Source organism: Takifugu flavidus, chromosome 7 (genome assembly GCF_003711565.1).
Source record: "Takifugu flavidus isolate HTHZ2018 chromosome 7, ASM371156v2, whole genome shotgun sequence".
NCBI classification, from domain to species: domain Eukaryota; kingdom Metazoa; phylum Chordata; class Actinopteri; order Tetraodontiformes; family Tetraodontidae; genus Takifugu; species Takifugu flavidus.
Window position 1 is genome coordinate 11,101,340 of NC_079526.1, and position 17,183 is coordinate 11,118,522.

Consider the following 17,183-nt stretch of genomic DNA (forward strand, 5'->3'; position numbering starts at 1 on the left):
ACGCGCATGTATGTGTGTGTGTGTGCATGCATGCTTGATTCTCCCCTTTTCCCCTCGCTCAGATCAGTGACAGACATTTTGTGATGGAGGTCATTAAAATCACTCCCAAGGCAGCACGGAACACTTGTGCATCTATGTGTGTGTGTGTGTGTGTGTGTGTGTGTGTGTTGTGTGTGTGTGTGTCACCCTCCAGCTCCAGCCAGCTCCCCCCCACTCATCGCATCAACGGTCCATTTACAGCACATCAACAGGACCATCGTGTTTATTCATTTATTCACATAGTTGCACGTTTGGCTTAAAGCAGCCCGAACGCTGGCTCCACGTCCACACTTTCAAGATCGGCGAGCGGTTTTGTCTCAGACGCTGGCCTGGCTCTGTGAGTCTGGTCAGGGTAAGAGATAATTAAATATGAATAATTAACACCAGCAGACTCTGGCTGGGAGACGGCGGAGCGGCTTCCCCATGGCAGCAGTCCGCAGATCACACATGGTTGCTGTGGCGTCCGCTCAGCGTCTCCCTCATTCATTAGAACTAACTGAGGCAGATCAGTTGTGATCCTCACTGCAGGGGAGGGGGGTGGGGTGGGGGGGCAGGGGGCATCGTGGACACGCATTTGGTCCATCGCGGTTGTTATTGTCCAACCTTTCTCAGTCCATTGTTTTCAAGAAAGCATGTCTTCTGAATATTGGAGTTTTAAAAAGCAGATCTGGGGGAGTGATACCATCACGGAGCTCATTTGGGGGGTGTATCTCCTGGGAGCTGGACAGGGTTGTACACACAGCTGTACGAGGAGCGGAGGGGTTCACACAAGTTTGTTTCTGTGGTGAATGAGTAACAGCACTATCTGGTAGAGCAGTGGGCCCCGGGAGCCAACAGACACATGTGGAGTGATATCAGCACAGGAAAACCTTTGTCCCATTTAAATTAGACCAAAATAAAAGTGCTGGAACTCGCTGAGATCCATGAATGATATAACTTCAACTAGTCCAAAGCTGGTTAATCTTCAGCTAAATTATTGTCTGTAAAACACTAAAACATGCAGCTCAGACCTTCGCAATGTGCAGATGCTGATGAGGATTTAGGTCAGGTGACTGAGATAAAGACCTGTTTTAATTAAAAGAGGAAACAAAGGCTAATTTGCCAGGATAACAATGAAAACTAGACTGCAAGTCTATAAAAAGCTGTTGTTTGGTTTGATTTGTCCCACCTTGGACATAAAACACTGTATTTTACTGTTAATAATGTCTGTAACAGAAAAGAGTTAACATAATCTCTTCTCTCTTTCCACGATCCTTTCTCCTCTTTGTCCGTCAGCTGTCCGGGCCGACCGCATGCGTGGTGGTCGCAACAAATTCGGCCCGATGTACAAACGCGACCGTGCCCTCAAGCAGCAGAAGAAGGCGCTGATCCGAGCCAACGGCCTGAAGATCGAGGCCATGACCCAGGTGATGCAGGCCGTGCCCACAGACCTCACCATCTCCTCAGCCATCCAGAACATCCACTCGGCCGCGTCCAAGGGTCTCCCCCTGAGCCACCACGGCGGCCACCACGGCGGCCACCACCACCACCACCACCACCACCACCATCATCATCATCACGCAACCGCCCTGCCCCCCACAGACTATGACCGCAGCCCGTTTGTCACTTCGCCGGTCAGCATGGCAATGCCGCCACACGCCGGGAGCCTTCAGGGCTACCAGACAGCCTACGGACACTTCCAGGGTACACGCACCATCAAGTCCGAGTACCCCGACCCATACACCAGCTCGCCCGAGTCCATCATGGGCTACGCGTACGTTGATGCCTACCAGACGGGGTCGCCGCCCAGCTTCCCTCACTTGATTGTAGAGCTGCTCAAGTGCGAGCCAGACGAGCCGCAGGTCCAGGCCAAGATCCTGGCCTACCTGCAGCAGGAGCAGGCCAGCCGAGGCAAACACGAGAAGCTCAACACCTTCGGCCTCATGTGCAAGATGGCAGACCAGACGCTCTTCTCCATCGTGGAGTGGGCGCGCAGCAGCATCTTTTTCCGCGAGCTAAAGGTAAGTTAGCGTGACGTGCACACACTCCGTGCTTCATGTTTCATATCGTATTCTGCTGATTTAGGCAGCATCGCCACTGCTTTTGTTGTGATTGTTTTTGCCGTTACTTCATCCGCTTTCAGCATCCTGTCACCTATTTTGTCAGAGCTTCATGCGGGTCCTGGATATCAGCTGCGCACTACTTTATCTTCCACAGGCTTTTAATCTTCGTTTTTATGCCTCAACATTAATGCAAACTTGGGGCACTTGCTGTCTGTTCTAGTGCCTGATCAAAATTCATTCATATTTACTTTACTTACGTGAGGGACATGTCAAACTTTTGACTTTTGAGACTCTCACGATAGAGCGATCTCTCCTCTACTAATTCTTCGGGTCGATGGCGATTTAAATCCGCTTCATGGAAGAAGATGTGCAATTCATTTGAATTGAAAGATACTTCATTAGAATCTAGAGCTGCATCTATACGATTCCAAGTGCATTCGAACTTACAGGAGATGTGATGTTTGCACCACAGTCCATCTCCACTGGCAAACAGTAACCTTGCACCTCACAGTAAAATCACTATAGCTCTCACTTATTTATCAAACAGACTGAAGGCGAGTTTCTGGTGCGCTCGCAGCTTTATTTCCTCTGAATGAAGGTTAACGTTAGGAGCGACATGAAAGGCATTTGATTAGTCTCCGCTTTGGCTGTTCTTTCCTTTGTTCATTTCACATCGCCTCGCCATTGGCTCAGGTGCATATTCTTTTTCCCGGGCCCAAAATTCCCTCCAAATAAAGATTCATTTTGTTTTCAAAGGGAAAAAATCCAATATTTTAAAAAAACAGAGCCAATTACAAACCAGACAAGAGTCCTTGAAAAGCGCATGTTGACATTTACAACATATTGTACCACCACTATTGACATTTTTCAGGTTTGTATTTATATTTAAATCCAGGGTGTAATTCCTAAAATACACACGCACTCATGAAAACACACACATAAAGCTCGTCCTAAGGGTGGGGCTTCAGCTCATAATTGTATGTGGTTTAGCTTTCAATAATGGTTTTTTTTTTTTGCTCTATTTCTCACACTTCCATCCAAATTTAATTATCTCACCCACTTGTGTCCATCATTCGCTGCTGAATAAAGTGTCATTCTGTTTAGAGCGATGGCTACTCGTATTACCAGAGTTTAATGGGAAATGAGCTGTGGGGTTGTTACAAAGGTAGAAAATGACCTGTGATTACAGAGGAACACCCACACACTTCTCCCAAAAGCCTCTTTCGCTCCTGCTGCACAGCAGTGAAAGGGAGGATGGGCTTATTTAGATTTTCTAAGATAATTGAATGAGTGATCTGCTATTTCTTTTATAATGATGATAATTATGATTGATATATATTCCTGTTGCATATCCACATTTGTTTTCAATTAAATGTAAGTGTAAATAAATATTAGGCACGTTTTCTAGCATCCAGCAGGGACGTTACAAAAAGAATTGAATATTAGCTAAAACATATATAAATATCTTTGTGTTAAGTGAACAGAAACACAGTGCTTCACACACTAATGTAAATATGCGTGATAAAAAGCACTTTTTCTAATAGTGTATTATATTTCTATTGACAACAATCAATTAAAAAAACAACTTAAAATGATAAGTAGAGCGCTTGGTTGTTGGGTTTTTATTTTTTTTTACAACTTTCCAACTCCATCAGAAATCTAAAACCCATGAAGGAGTGTGAAATAATAAGTTCATTACTGCAGTGAGGGTTTTGAAACAATCCTCACATTCTGGGCTGTTCTTCATTGAGAGGATCTGAGAGTCAGGAAGATGTTTTTGAGTGGAATGAATAATCTTATCAATGTGATCATAATGCCATAGGCTGTTCAATTGTTGGGTTAGGCGGCATTTCCAGCTTAGGCTCATCATAGAGTGTGTGAGAGTCAGCATTAATTACTGCGTAAAAACACCATCCATGACCTTTGAACCCTCTGCAAACATCCTTTTTTCCCCCTCACTCTTGTGCTAAGTCATTTGTCTTCCTGAATCAAAGCAACACTCGCGTAACTGAAGATATTTTTGAGTCCACCTGACCTGTGGCATCTGTTAATACAGACCTCACTGCTGATGGAAGGTCGCGCCTCCGCAGCAGAAAGCCAGGAAGCCGAGCAGCATTAGGCGTTTGTCACAGGAGCAGTTTGCTTCTGTAGCTAGCTATAAATACGCATTCATTTCAAACACACGCACACGCGTGAAAAGACAGACACTGCTCGCACACAACACAAGCCCCTCACTATTATTAGCTCCATAAGAACAAAAGAATCTCTCTGGTAATAGAGCCAAGCTGGGAGTGTGTGTCCAAGGCAGCTGCCAAAAAAAGCGTTTAAAGGTTTAGTCTGCATAAGTTGGCCTCGGTCATGGGACTCATTAATATTTAGCCGACTACCTTCTAAAGAGTTCTCCGATTCTTTTCCAGCGTGGCATACTGCCACAATTTTGCTTCACCTCTTTCTGGGGAATGAGACATGACGCGAGGGCCTGTTATTCTTAACACATTAGATCCAAAAAGGTTGGTTGGAGCACACACCCAGAGTTTTGATTAGTTTAACACATCGAAATTTGTGTCAGCTCTGGTGCACTGGCTTCGAACACTTGTGGTTATTCTATAGCCAGCTGAAGACAGGTGTGTGCGTGTGTGTGTGTGTGTGTGTGTGTGTGTGTGTGTGTGTGTGGTGAAGCTATTTGACTATTGTGTATTCTCTAGACTGCTGCGCATTCATGTGGCTATCAGATAAAGCTCCCTTTTATTATTTTGTGTATGATGAAAACGTGGTTGCGGTCAGAAATATGTCGTACACTGAGTGAGCTTCACAGTTTTTCCTGCCAACTTTTGGGTGTTTGGCAGCGTTTAAGTGAGTTCTTGGGGGAGTGAGGGGGGGAACACATGTGTTTCTCAGTGACAATTGCCAGCGTTCTGTAATCCCCCTCCCTTCATCACTACCCTGTCCTGCTCTGAACCGCCCGCCACCCCCGTACCAACCGTCCAGCGACAACTCCAGCAGTCAAAGGCACGTTGACTGGAAATCGTGTCCGTGATCTTGATTCCTCCAAAAGGATGCTTTCTCTAAAAAGTTCAGAATTAAATGTCAAGCTTCTTCACAGAGATGTGCACACGCCTCTTGAAAACCGAGCTCCTCTTTGTGTTTAATATGAGCGTCTGAATGCTCAAACATGTTTATGAGTGTGACTCATGCTGGAGCCGCTCCAGAACTCCCCTCCTCCATTGTTCCAGCATCGGGATGGCTGGCCTGGCTCCCACCATAAACACAATGAGAGGGAGGATTTAGCAGGGCAATCGGGAATATTGATGATTCATATGTTTATATCTTACCTTCCTACCTCTATACTCCCTTTCCCCCACACTCTCTCCAGCTCCTTCCTCTCTGCTCCCTTTAATAAAAAGGATGTGAGGGGAGGTTGAGGAAGTCAGGGAGATGATAACATAAGGAAATTAATCCAGAATGGGACAGCCCAGTGCGGTTCTGAAGTAAGAGTGCTGAAATACTGTTTATTTACCCTGATTTTACAGTATGCAAGTAGAGAGAGGTTTAGCTATTGTCAAAGCAATCTTTCACATAACCCGGGGTGTGTTTGATTTACAAAACTTAGCGTGCTGAATGGGTGGTGCTTGATTTGATAACAAAATGAGAAAAATAATTTTAGAATCTTTAATCAAAATAAATCCGATACATGCAACTCTGACCACGCAATCGTCAAATTGCCACATTTTAATAGAACCATGGCTCCTCTGTTAACTCAGTCTTCAAGATGGGTTTTCATTGCCCCCCCCCCCTCCTGCTTTGTCTCCCCGTGTGCAGCAGCAATGGCAAAAGCAGAGCCGAGAGCCATTAAGTTGAGGAGGAACTGTATTAGAAGTCCCATTCCTTGGGAAAGCTCCCAGCTGAGATGGGACAGCCATATTGGATAAACAGATGGCTGGGGAGAGGACAGGAAAGGCGAGGAGAGGAGAGGAGAGGAGAGGAGAGGAGAGGAGAGGAGAGGAGAGGAGAGGAGAGGAGAGGAGAGGAGAGGAGAGGAGAGGAGGAGAGGAGAGGAGAGGAGAGATAAAATGGTGATAAATGTTTTATATAGATGTAGAAATAAGCTATCAATTCAGGTATTCAATTTAAAATGCTGACTCCGCTGCGATGGTCCGTCTGACCCCCCCCCCCCCCGAGTGCTGCAGCACGTCAGTCAAACAGACACGATGACAGATCCCTGATGTTCACACATCACACCTGAATATTCTCCATTTATAGATTTACCTGAGTGAATAATGTAAGCTCCCACTCTGCCCCGCTGCATAATCCCCCCCCCCCCCCCATACCCTCCCCCTCCATCCACATCCATAAATATTATATGAATTTACTTTGGTCAAATTACACTTACACCACCAGGTCAACCACCTCAGACTGGAGGGTCCACACACACACACACACTCACAAACACACACACACACACACGTGCACACACACCATACCTCTCCTGACCGATCCAGGAGGCATTTCTTTTTAAGGTGCTACGTGTGTGTCGGGGCAGCGAGGTGGGGGCCACTGATTGCACCTTTGCGTCTAACCCCCCCCCCCCCTTTCCCCCCCACACACACACCCTATAAATTAGTAGAAATTAATAAGCTGGTGTAGGTGTGATCTGTGAACCCTGGGAGTACCTATTCCACCTTACACACACACACAAACACACACAGTCACACACACACACACACACACACAGACCCACACATACGGCCATCGGAGATTCAGTGCCTGGGGCTGTGATGTCTGTCTTGTCATAGAGGTCAACAGTCCTGCCACCCCACCCCCCAACACAATGTCCCTGTCCCAACACCCAGCGATCCTGACAAACTGCAGGCATGATGGGGTTGGCGGCTGCGTGCATGTTGGCAGAGATTTGTAACCCTGTCCCTGGTCTATTGCATTTGAATTATTCTGCTGCACAGCTCAACACACACGCACACACACACACATACACACATGTATCCCATAACGCTCTTGACCTCAGAGACCAGGGTGTTAAAGAGAAAGAAAGAGAATGGTGGCGGTGAGAAGTTAAAATGAGTTACAGAAGAAGTGTTGGGGAGCCTTTTGGGGAAGTGAGGGGCAGAGTGAGAGATTTGCAGTCAAAAAGTGAGCATTCAAGGAGTTGAGGGGCAGACCGACACACACACACACACACACACACACACACACACACACACACCTGACACACACACATACACCTGACACACACACATACACCTGACACATGCACATAGATATCACAGTGAGAAAATAAAGAGCTGACCATGAGAGACAAAAGAGTGAGAGAAGAGATGGAGAGAAAGAGGTAAAGGGGTGTGTGTGTGTGTGTGTGTGTGTGTGTGTGTGTGTGTGTGTGTGGGTGGGCGTGTGTGTGCGTGCGCGCGCGGGCGCGTTAAATGGCAAAATGAACAAGAGGCTATGCAAGGCAATGACCAAGGGCAGTAGAAGGAGGAGTGTGTGTGTGTGTGTGTGTGTGTGTGTGTGGTGGTGGTTGGGGGGGGGTGAAGGACAACAGTGGAAGGGGTTGTCGGGTTGGGGTGAGGTGTTGGGGTGGGCTGTAAGGGGGAACAGGTGGAAGGTTAATGGGCCTGGAGCGGATCCACCAGACGCTCTTGGGCTTGATATATGGGCCTGGGGTCTGGCGCAGGGCGTAGACTTTCAAAGATATATTATTTCATTTGAGGAACAGCACCATTCTGGACCCCCCCCCCCCCCCCCCCCCCCCCCCCCCCCCCCCCCCCCCCGCCACCACCACCACCACCTCCCCCCTGCACCACACTCACCCTCACTTCCACCCAACAACCCCCCACAGACCAGCATTTGTCCAGTGATAGATGAGACCCCCCTCTCAACATATACATGCACAAATACAAATGTGCAAACCAAATTCATTCATTCTTTCTTCTTTCTTTCTTTTTTCTTTCTTTCTTTCTTTCTTTCTTCTTTCTTTCTTTCTTTCTTTCTTTCTTTCTTTCTTTCTTTCGTCGGTGATGTCAGGGTCTGCGTGTTTTTCGAAGCTATTTTAGTGGTAACAATATCCGTTTGATCAGTAGCATTTGGTAGCAGGAGGATTTTTTGGAGGGGGGGTGCAGTGGAAAGAGGGGAAGGGGGCTTGAGGAGCCCTTTTTTCATTCATAAATGATTGGCCATCAATGAAGACACAGGTCGTTTTCTTTTTAATACATTTTGTATAACTGTAGAGGTCATAGGTACGTTCTTCCCTGGCAATGTAGTTTAGCAAGGCAGTAAAATACAGGTGAATAATCGATGTCGGGTTAAAAATCCTCTACTTTGCATATAGTTTGAATAAAATTAAAGTGATACAAATCATTCAGTAAAATACACGAGGATAAAAAAGAGTCAATTTAAGAATATATTTCGCTGCTGCCGTTTTCCTCATAATTAAATCAGTGTTTTTCCTCTGAACATCTGAGCATTACTGGTTTTTACTCTGACATTATTGAGGTCTGTCGGTGATTCTGTCGGCTTGTAAGCTACCTCTTCTAGAGCCACGCGGCCTGATTTCCTCCAAGTATACATTAATCCAACAAAAAAAATCTATATTCACGCCGTCCTCTTTATCCTCCTCTGACAGCTTTAAAGTGCAGCCTTTCCCAATGCTGAAACGGTCCCAAAGGGTCCCTCCTGGGGGATCCCGGGAGGGCGGAAGGAAGCACAGGAAACTTGTTAAAAGAGATGATTTAAGGTTGCGTATCCCACAGGAACGGCAGCCGTAAGAAGATGACGGGGGCTGGGAGACGGTAGCATGTGAAGAATCTGTTCATCTACTTGTTGCTTTGATGGGGGATGAAAGCCTGTCGTGAAGTTTACAGAGCTTTTTACGGAGTTTTGATGGACTGTCCCCGACAAAAATGTCCTCTTCCTTGCATTTTTTTTAAAGGACACTTTGTTTTTGTTTCCTTGTTTAAAACTTACTCGAAGTTCCTCTTCAATATATTACAAGAAAAGACTTTGTTGCAAGGATCAAATGTCTGCAGTGAACCCTGTTTTCAACTCACATCCTTCCTTTACCAAACATTGTTGATAAAAAGCAAAGGATAACAAAAATTGCTTCCACCTCCTCTGTATTTTTTTTTTAGATATTTCAAGCAACTTAATAATGCCTGATTCACATTTGTGAGCACTTTGGGCATCGGCGGGAGACGGAGCAGGTCGCGTTTAAGTCTTGTTTGAGCACGATCAAGGTAAAAGCCTTTTTTATTGGCAGGTCATGCCACTTGTTAAGACGCCGATGCAAGCGACTAGTCTGTGCTGTTAGCCTCAGTTCTTTCACAAGTTGGCAGCAGGCAGTCAAATCAGCGGGAAAAGGTGGTGAGGAGGCAGAAAATAAGAGACAAATAAAAATAAAGAAAACAAAGTGGATATGGGGCTTGATTTAGTTAGCCAGGCTGCTAACAATTTAACTCCACTGTGTGGAAACACTTTACACACTCCGCCAGAGTACCAAACAACTTTCTCCCACCCGGATCCTCTCTGTCGCTCTTACGAGCCATGTTAAATCTGCAGTTAAAAAAAGAACTCTGAAGTAAAACTTTACAAGCCTTATTGCGTCCTCATAGAAATTATCTGTGGCTGCGAATTGTGTCTCAGTGCCGTTGGCAGAGCTTAAATCTACAGACATTTTGCCTCTAAATAGCTCCCGACTAAGGTTTCCTGGAGGTCAAAGGGGATGCGGTGTGACGGCTGCAGCCTTATTCCAACCCACAACCTCCAAACTAAACTCACCACACAAAAGAATGCAAACCTGTCAGCTAATCTATCTTCTGCCTCGAATGGTTGCGTGTCGTCTTCAGAAAAGGATCCTTCGCTGCCAAATGGGCAGGCAGACGACAAAAGAGGGCAGACCAAATTTAAGACACTGTGTCGCTCGAAGGGTAGACGGACAATCAGAAGATTGTAGGAACTTGGAAGTTATTATTAGCCAAATATATTAGCCTTTAGCTGAAGTAGAGTAAAAAAAAAAAAAGGCTTCTTATGTTCCAGTGTTGCGTGGCCTCAATTATCTGCGTGTAATCCTGGCTGCCAAGAGGTTCTGGCTGTGTCTGCTTTCATCAACTGTGCTGTCAACAGTTGTCCCCTAACATCTATTTCTGATGCTTATTTACGGCTTCTCTATTCTGGACAGCGAATGGGGGTAGCGTTGGGGGGTAGACAATAGATAAGACAGTAGGGAGCAGAGTTAACAGCTAGTTTTACAGTCAGAGGGGGGAAAGGTATTTATATGCAACGTGGAGCAGAGTGAATCTGCTGGCACTGGTAACATTAGACGCCGCGGTCTTGTTGTGACAGGGAGGCTTCAATAGGGCAGCGACAGCACCTCCAGCCCAGGAAAACAGGCCACGGAGGCACCTGTTACCGTTCTTTCGCTGCTGGTATTAATTTCGCTACAGCTCCCTCCATTTCTTTTATGACTCTCACATCATTCCCGCCTTCCTCACCTCAGCCTGTCAATATTGCCCAGTTCACCATGACTGCAAACCTGGCACGAGCCACCTATAAATGATTCCACACGTGCAAAACAGCTGCATTAGCCCAATATTAGCCATTAAACGCTGCGTGCTTATAGGATTGTGCGCTCGCGTGGTGGAATAAAAAAGGCTGAAACAATGACCGAACTAATGCCCGATTCATAAAGGAGCGGGTGTTGACAGCACGCAAAGCTTTCCGAAATGATCCAGGAACACAGAAGTAAAAAATATCCAGTGAAATATAGCGTTTGTCAGGTGGCAAGTTGCGGTCTCGCCTTCCCCCGGGCCAATTCTTTTAACGGCCACATGTTGAAACTGCGTTTCCCATCAGCATCGGCATCGGCGGGCCTCATCCAGCTGCAGCGGAGCTCCCGGTGCGTTCGGGGCACTTTCACACAGACGAGGCCTGGAGATGCACTTCGGGGAGACTCTCGGCTCCATCTGTTCCGTGGCGTTACGATCTGGACGCGTCTTTCTCCTCCTCCTCCGACTGTTCCGCACATCACAAGATCGACGCCGACGCTCGATTAGTCGATTCAGATATTTAATTTGCGCCTCAATGACTGCGGCCCCTGTGATCTCTGGAGCCGCGCCATGTGGAGCTGTGGACTCACAGCTGTGCACTCAAACCCCCAGCATGTTAAACACTAATGGGAATCTGCTCTCAGACAGAGCATCGCTGCATCCGTCTCTGCATTTTAAAACAACTCTGGTCATCTTCAGCAGCTTTACAATACACTGTCTATACGGTCTGTGTGCGTCACTCTAAGTGTGTGTTTGTGGGGGGGTCTACATTCTAAATAATAGAAAGGGGGAAGACTTTAGCCAGTCTGCTCTTCCTCTTAATGCGGAGACAGCCAGACAACGACGGGGTCAGTTCCCACTCTGTCAATGAGCCTTGCATACACACACACACACCCACACACGCACACACACACGCAATGGAAAAAACACACTTGCACAGAAGTGTGTGTAAATCATGCCAGTGTAATCATGATTGTATAAGTGAATGTAAAGCACCGTTGTCGACTCTGCCCCCATTCACATCCATATCTGCATGCACTCCACTGCACACACTCGTTTCCTCACTTTTTTTTAATATTGCATGACCTCTACCTTCCTACCCCCACGCTGCACACAAACGCACCATCATAAATTGCAGCATTAGCTCAAATACTGATTGCGTGCCATTAAATTCAATGACAGGGCCTTAATGCACAGGAATTGCCTGGTAGACAAAGCTGTGTGTGAGAGTGAGTGTGTGTTTGTGTGTGTGCATTTTGGGTGAGCCTGAGCAATCAGTGTGTGTGTGAGTTAGAGGGTGTTTAGAGATCAATAGGTTTGCTATGATTACTACCTCGCTGGGTTCTTTTTCTGGGAGCAGAGTGGCAAGGAAGCAGCGGGAGGCTGCACGCGTGTACGTGCATTTGTCTATACAGGAAATATTACCATACACACACATTACTTACCATATACATGTGTGTGAGTGTGTGTGCTAGAGTGAGGAAGGGTTACTTTTGGGAGATGCCGTTCCCTCGCCTGCATGTGTATTAGCGCTCTAATGCTCGTGTGAATAATTGATTAGGGCCTCTCTGTGTTTTTGATAATTAGCTGATAGCTCTTAGCTTTAAGCCCTGAGATCTGGTGCGCGTGTATTTGTGCGTGTTCTTGAGGTTTGATGAAAACAGCAGTTCTCAAAAGACAAACGCATTGTCTCCTTTAAGCCACATGCTCAGGAAAAAGGCAATAGCATGTACGTTCCTTTATTTTCTCCAGCAACTCACTGATGTCTAAATAAATCTGATGAACAGACCGTCTACTGCAGACGTCAGCAGAACGCCGCTTGTGTGAGAACTGCATGCCTGGCCCCCCTACTGGTCTGTTGTCCAGCTATAGTGATCTTTCAAATGCTCCCGCATCAAATAATAGGAGAATATGTGAATAAATCGGGTGCACGGTTCCTCCTCACCACTCCACACGGGCTTGTATCAGAGAGAGGAGAAGGTTTGTTGTCATCGTCGGCGACCTTGAGGAAATAAGGTGTTCTTCCCGTTCCACGCACGCAGGCTCGCACAGTTACTTTGTTTTTCCTGCCTCGTGAGTGCATCAACACGCTACTTGTCAAATCTCGCAGATATGTGCCTAGCTAAAGCTAACAATGTAGCCATGCAGGACACAGCCAGGAATCAGCATGACGCTTGGAGTAGCTATGTGGGTACCTCTTAAAGAGGCTTGAGCGGACTGTTTTTCAGTTCTGCCTGCGCTTCCTGTCTCCAGTTGCATCAGTATATCGGTGATGAATCGAACTAAACTGGAACAGGAAGACCTTATTAGGCCTTGTTTCCTCTTGTGCTGACAAGACTCTGTACAAACGGATGCTTGGAATTGGCGGGGGCAAGGAGGCAGAAAGGGCACCTCTACTGTGGCAGGGACTCTTCTGTCTCGTCGACCTGGAGAGGAGATGTGCGGCTGGACGAGCACCAGACCAGAGCCAAATTGAAAAGCATGAAGATCTTGGGGGTTAAAGGTCAGCCCTCAGAGTCTGTTAAAGCCGCCACCGTGGGAACCGATCAATCTCAGTGCCACGGCAGTATCGATTGGATGCGCACTGTCACCATCCCCTCTCACATGCCGACACACGCACAATACAGCCTGTGTTTGTTCTTTTAGCTGGTTTCTGCTGTCCGTCAAACGCCGAGTTCACGTGCGCTGTTATATGCTGACCTGTTACAGTTGTGGCTTATTTGAGGATACGGGACCACCGCAGTTCTGAGAAGCGGGTGAAATAGCATCTGTTGACTGTCATATCTATCACATCAGGCCACATTACTAATGGCTGCCTCCAGCAAAAGTGCACGTATCGCTCACAGTGGCACCTGGGTGGATGTGTAGTGGCACAGACAGTAATGGTATCTAAAGCTCCATTTTAAGAATGTCTCGGCCTGACAGAATATGAATTCAGCGTATCTTACAAAACTGTGTTGAACACATAAATGTTTCCAAAATCGTTGGAAAAAATCCTAAATGAAATGATTTCTGGTGCAAAACTCTATATAAACAGGCAGCTACTGAGGTTCAACAAAAACAAACCTAAAGATATGACAAACTAGCCATTGTCTTATCAGCGGTGCTATCATTCCTCCCCCACTGGGCTAGCACCACCTGCTCATTTTCCCAACATTCTTATCACCCAGCCCGCCTTCGAGCCAGAACCCAAATGTGCTGTCAGAGCACACAAGAGCTGGTTTCAAAAGGCAGGGAAATGCACATATATGTACACACACACACACACACACACACACACACACACACACACACACACACACACCACACACACACACACAACACACACACACACACACACACACACACACATATATAAATACTGTATATATATGATAGGGAGAGGAAAATGACAGGCAGGAAATCGAAATGACCGCCGTAGCCGTAGATGACCGATTAGGCGAAAGCAACCGTGCTGCTGGTGACAGCGCCCCATACTGAGACTGTTTTCAATTAAATTAGCTGAAAAGAAGCTACAGTGCGCTGGAGCAGGACATAATTAAGTGTTCGCGACATTCTGTGAACAACAGGCGCCGTGCTAGGTGAATTAATCTCTGTTCCCACGTGAATACGGGGCCTGTTTGGCTCAAGGCGAACAGATGCCAAAACAAGACGGCAGCAAAGGGCGGCTGCTAGAGACGCACCAGCAGTGATGTCAGGCAGCTTCAAACCTCACCTGTACTCAGAGAAAGCATTGATTCCAGTCCAGCGCGGCGAGGCAGAGGCGCGGTTGTTTGTGCCGCGTGTACGCGGGCAAAACGCGTGCGTGCGCGATTCCCCCTCCCCGCCATGTGAAAAAAATAACAAAAAAAAACAGCACGGGTCTCTCCATTCATTAAAGCTCCACAGAAGGAGATTCCATTAATCTGTTCATTAGGCCACATCAAAAATGGAAGTACTTATTAAAATCAGATCCAGCTGTGTACTCTCGTTAAAGCCCGCCGCTCTGTACAAAGCTTAACAATGCTTGTGGCACTAGACCAAAACCCGGCCACGAGAAGGGGGGGTCTACTACATTGGTTGGCCTGTTTTGACTCAACACACCATGATAATTGCTGCACTCTTGGCGGGGGGCTATGAATAAACATTACTTTTGTCAGAGAGCCTCTGAATGCTCCATTTCCAATTAATTTACATTTGCCAAGAAATGGAGGGAATAGCTGCTCTTAATCACTGTGTTTTATTTCCTCAATTTCCCCCAAGTTTGTTTTCATTCTCTCCTTCCCCGTATGGCACTTTCAGCCCACCTCTCACCCACACTCCTTCTCCCTCGATGGAAAATCCCATTAATCCTGGGCGGTGGTTTTGAACAAAAGCTATGGGCTAAGCGATTGATCCCGGCATTGATCCGCCTCGTCTGAACGATCATAAAGGTGTTAAATTGGTTTCTTGGAGGATATGTATTTTTCATTGCCTGCCCGCTGCCGTGTGAGTCCCTGCCCAGGACTTTTTCCATTCAAAGCTGATGGTAACGTTAAAATATTAAGACGATCTCCAATTTAGGGAGGGAGCGTTTCACCCGAAACTCAAACACAAAATCCTTCTTCTTTTTTTTTTTGACGATCGCTCTGTCCAAGGACAGGAAGTTGGAGAGCTCGTTTAAATGCTTACAGTTGCAGCAAAATTGGAAAATTGCTTCACTCGTGTTTCCGAAAATTCTTTTGAGATTTCACGTTGGATGATTGGAAAAGTGGGAGCCCACCTCATGCCCCCTCGATCTTATCATGCAAACCTTCGGCAGGAAGACCTAGAACACACAAAGGGCAATGTTCTTGGGCAGCACATTTGCTTGCTTTGCGCGAGAGCGAGCATTTGCAGAACAATAAGAGGAGCATGAAAAGTATTCAGCCCAGTACCAATTTCACCTTGAGCGCGCAGCTCCGGGAAAAGTGGTCGAACACGTTCAATGTTATTGCAGAAAATAAATAAGCATTTCTCCGTCGCCTTCAAAGTTCACTCAGGCCAATTCAGTTCTAAAGTATCTCGCATTAGACCGGACTTTTATTCTGTGAAACGAACAAAAACAGGAGAAATTGGGGTTTTTTGCCAGGTGCTGTGATACACCTGACCTGTGTGAAACTTGTAACATAGTGTTTCTTTTGAAAGGAACGTATTTAAATCGAATGATTCCAAGCTTTGTTAGATTATGATAGCAGAAATGATCTAACCAACCTGTGGCAGCTGTGTTTCATGGCCGCCAATCCGGTGATTTCAGTGACCAGGCAGATTTGGTCGCACTCAAAAACAATCACATGATTTCCGCCATCACTAAAGCTTTGTAATTAGTTTATAACAGCATATAAATGAAAAGAAATGAGCAATTTGATAATGGTGATATCAGGCACGTTGCAACTGACATTCCAGGAACAATAACACGCCAACTTTGCTTCCTGTTCAGTAAATCACCGGCCGGTGGTGTTATCTTCGGTTTCTCACGTGCACAGAGGCCTTTTGACTGACTGCCGGAGCGTATTATCAGAGGGAGCAGGCGGCAGATCCTGCAGGATCACACACCGGCGCTCACGCCACAGAGCAAAGGAAGAGCCTGTCAGGGAAACAGCTCGTGTCGCTGACGCTTAAAAAGGTCAGCCGAGTGAACCCCCCGATCCTATCCTGCCCTCACGCCCGTCTGTCTGTCTGTCACCATGCCCCCCACCCCCCCCACCCCCCCGCTCTCATCCCGGTCCTCGTCTTGGCTGCGCTCGCCTGCCGTCTGACCCCCTTTGATGACCCAGTCCTCTTGTCAGAGAAGAGCTTCCAGGCAGGCGGACTGAGGACGGCCCTTTGATGAGGACCCCGACACCCTCCAGTCCCGCCGACTTGCGGGGGTCCTTTGAACGTGTAGCCACCCGTCCGCACGCGCGCTGGCGCTTTAACACGTGCTTCAGTGGTGGACGGGGCAGGGAACAGTAAAGAGAAGTGCTTCCTTTGAGTGTGTTCCTCGCTCTGTGATGGTTTTAATGAAGGCATTTGAATTTTTTCATCCCGCACTCAAGACATCTTGAGAACGGGGGCCGCAAAAACAGACCGCCAGGCGGGGAGGGGGGCACAAATTCAGTCATACTGTAGAAAAAAAGAGTCACGGTGGCTTTGTTGCATTTGTCATGTGACCTTCATTAATAAAAGAGAAGCAGGAGACGTGAGGCAAGGAGAAAAAAAAAGAATTAGTACTTTTTTTCTGTTTTATTATGTGGATTTCACCGTTCCGCTAACAACACACAAAACCTGACACAAATGTCGGGCTTCTAGAAAACAACAACATAAAAAAAACAGAATAAAGCTCCTAGTGGGAACAATAGTAACAAATGGAACAAGAGAAGTCCAGCCAAATCACCATGACAAAGCCTGCCAAATGTTTCCAACATATAAAGGCTCAAGAACCATTTTCAAGGTTAAACTTTGTGTGTAACACATTACAAAAATGTTACCAACTCCTCAGACATGACACATCACATGACAGGGATGCCTCAAGTGTCCATTTTTGAAAACTTTGGAGGTCTTAAGGCTCAGA

General features: G+C 46.7%; 1 protein-coding gene across 1 annotated transcript in view; it reads left to right on the top strand.

Moving 5' to 3' along the window:
- Window positions 1–17,183, top strand: part of nr5a2 (nuclear receptor subfamily 5, group A, member 2) — a 48,734-nt gene that overhangs the window by 10,235 nt on the left and 21,316 nt on the right. Inside the window, exon 4 of the mRNA XM_057039327.1 lies at window positions 1,315–2,039. Within this exon, the coding sequence (XP_056895307.1) occupies window positions 1,315–2,039 (725 nt within the window). The remainder of the gene's footprint in view (window positions 1–1,314; window positions 2,040–17,183) is intronic.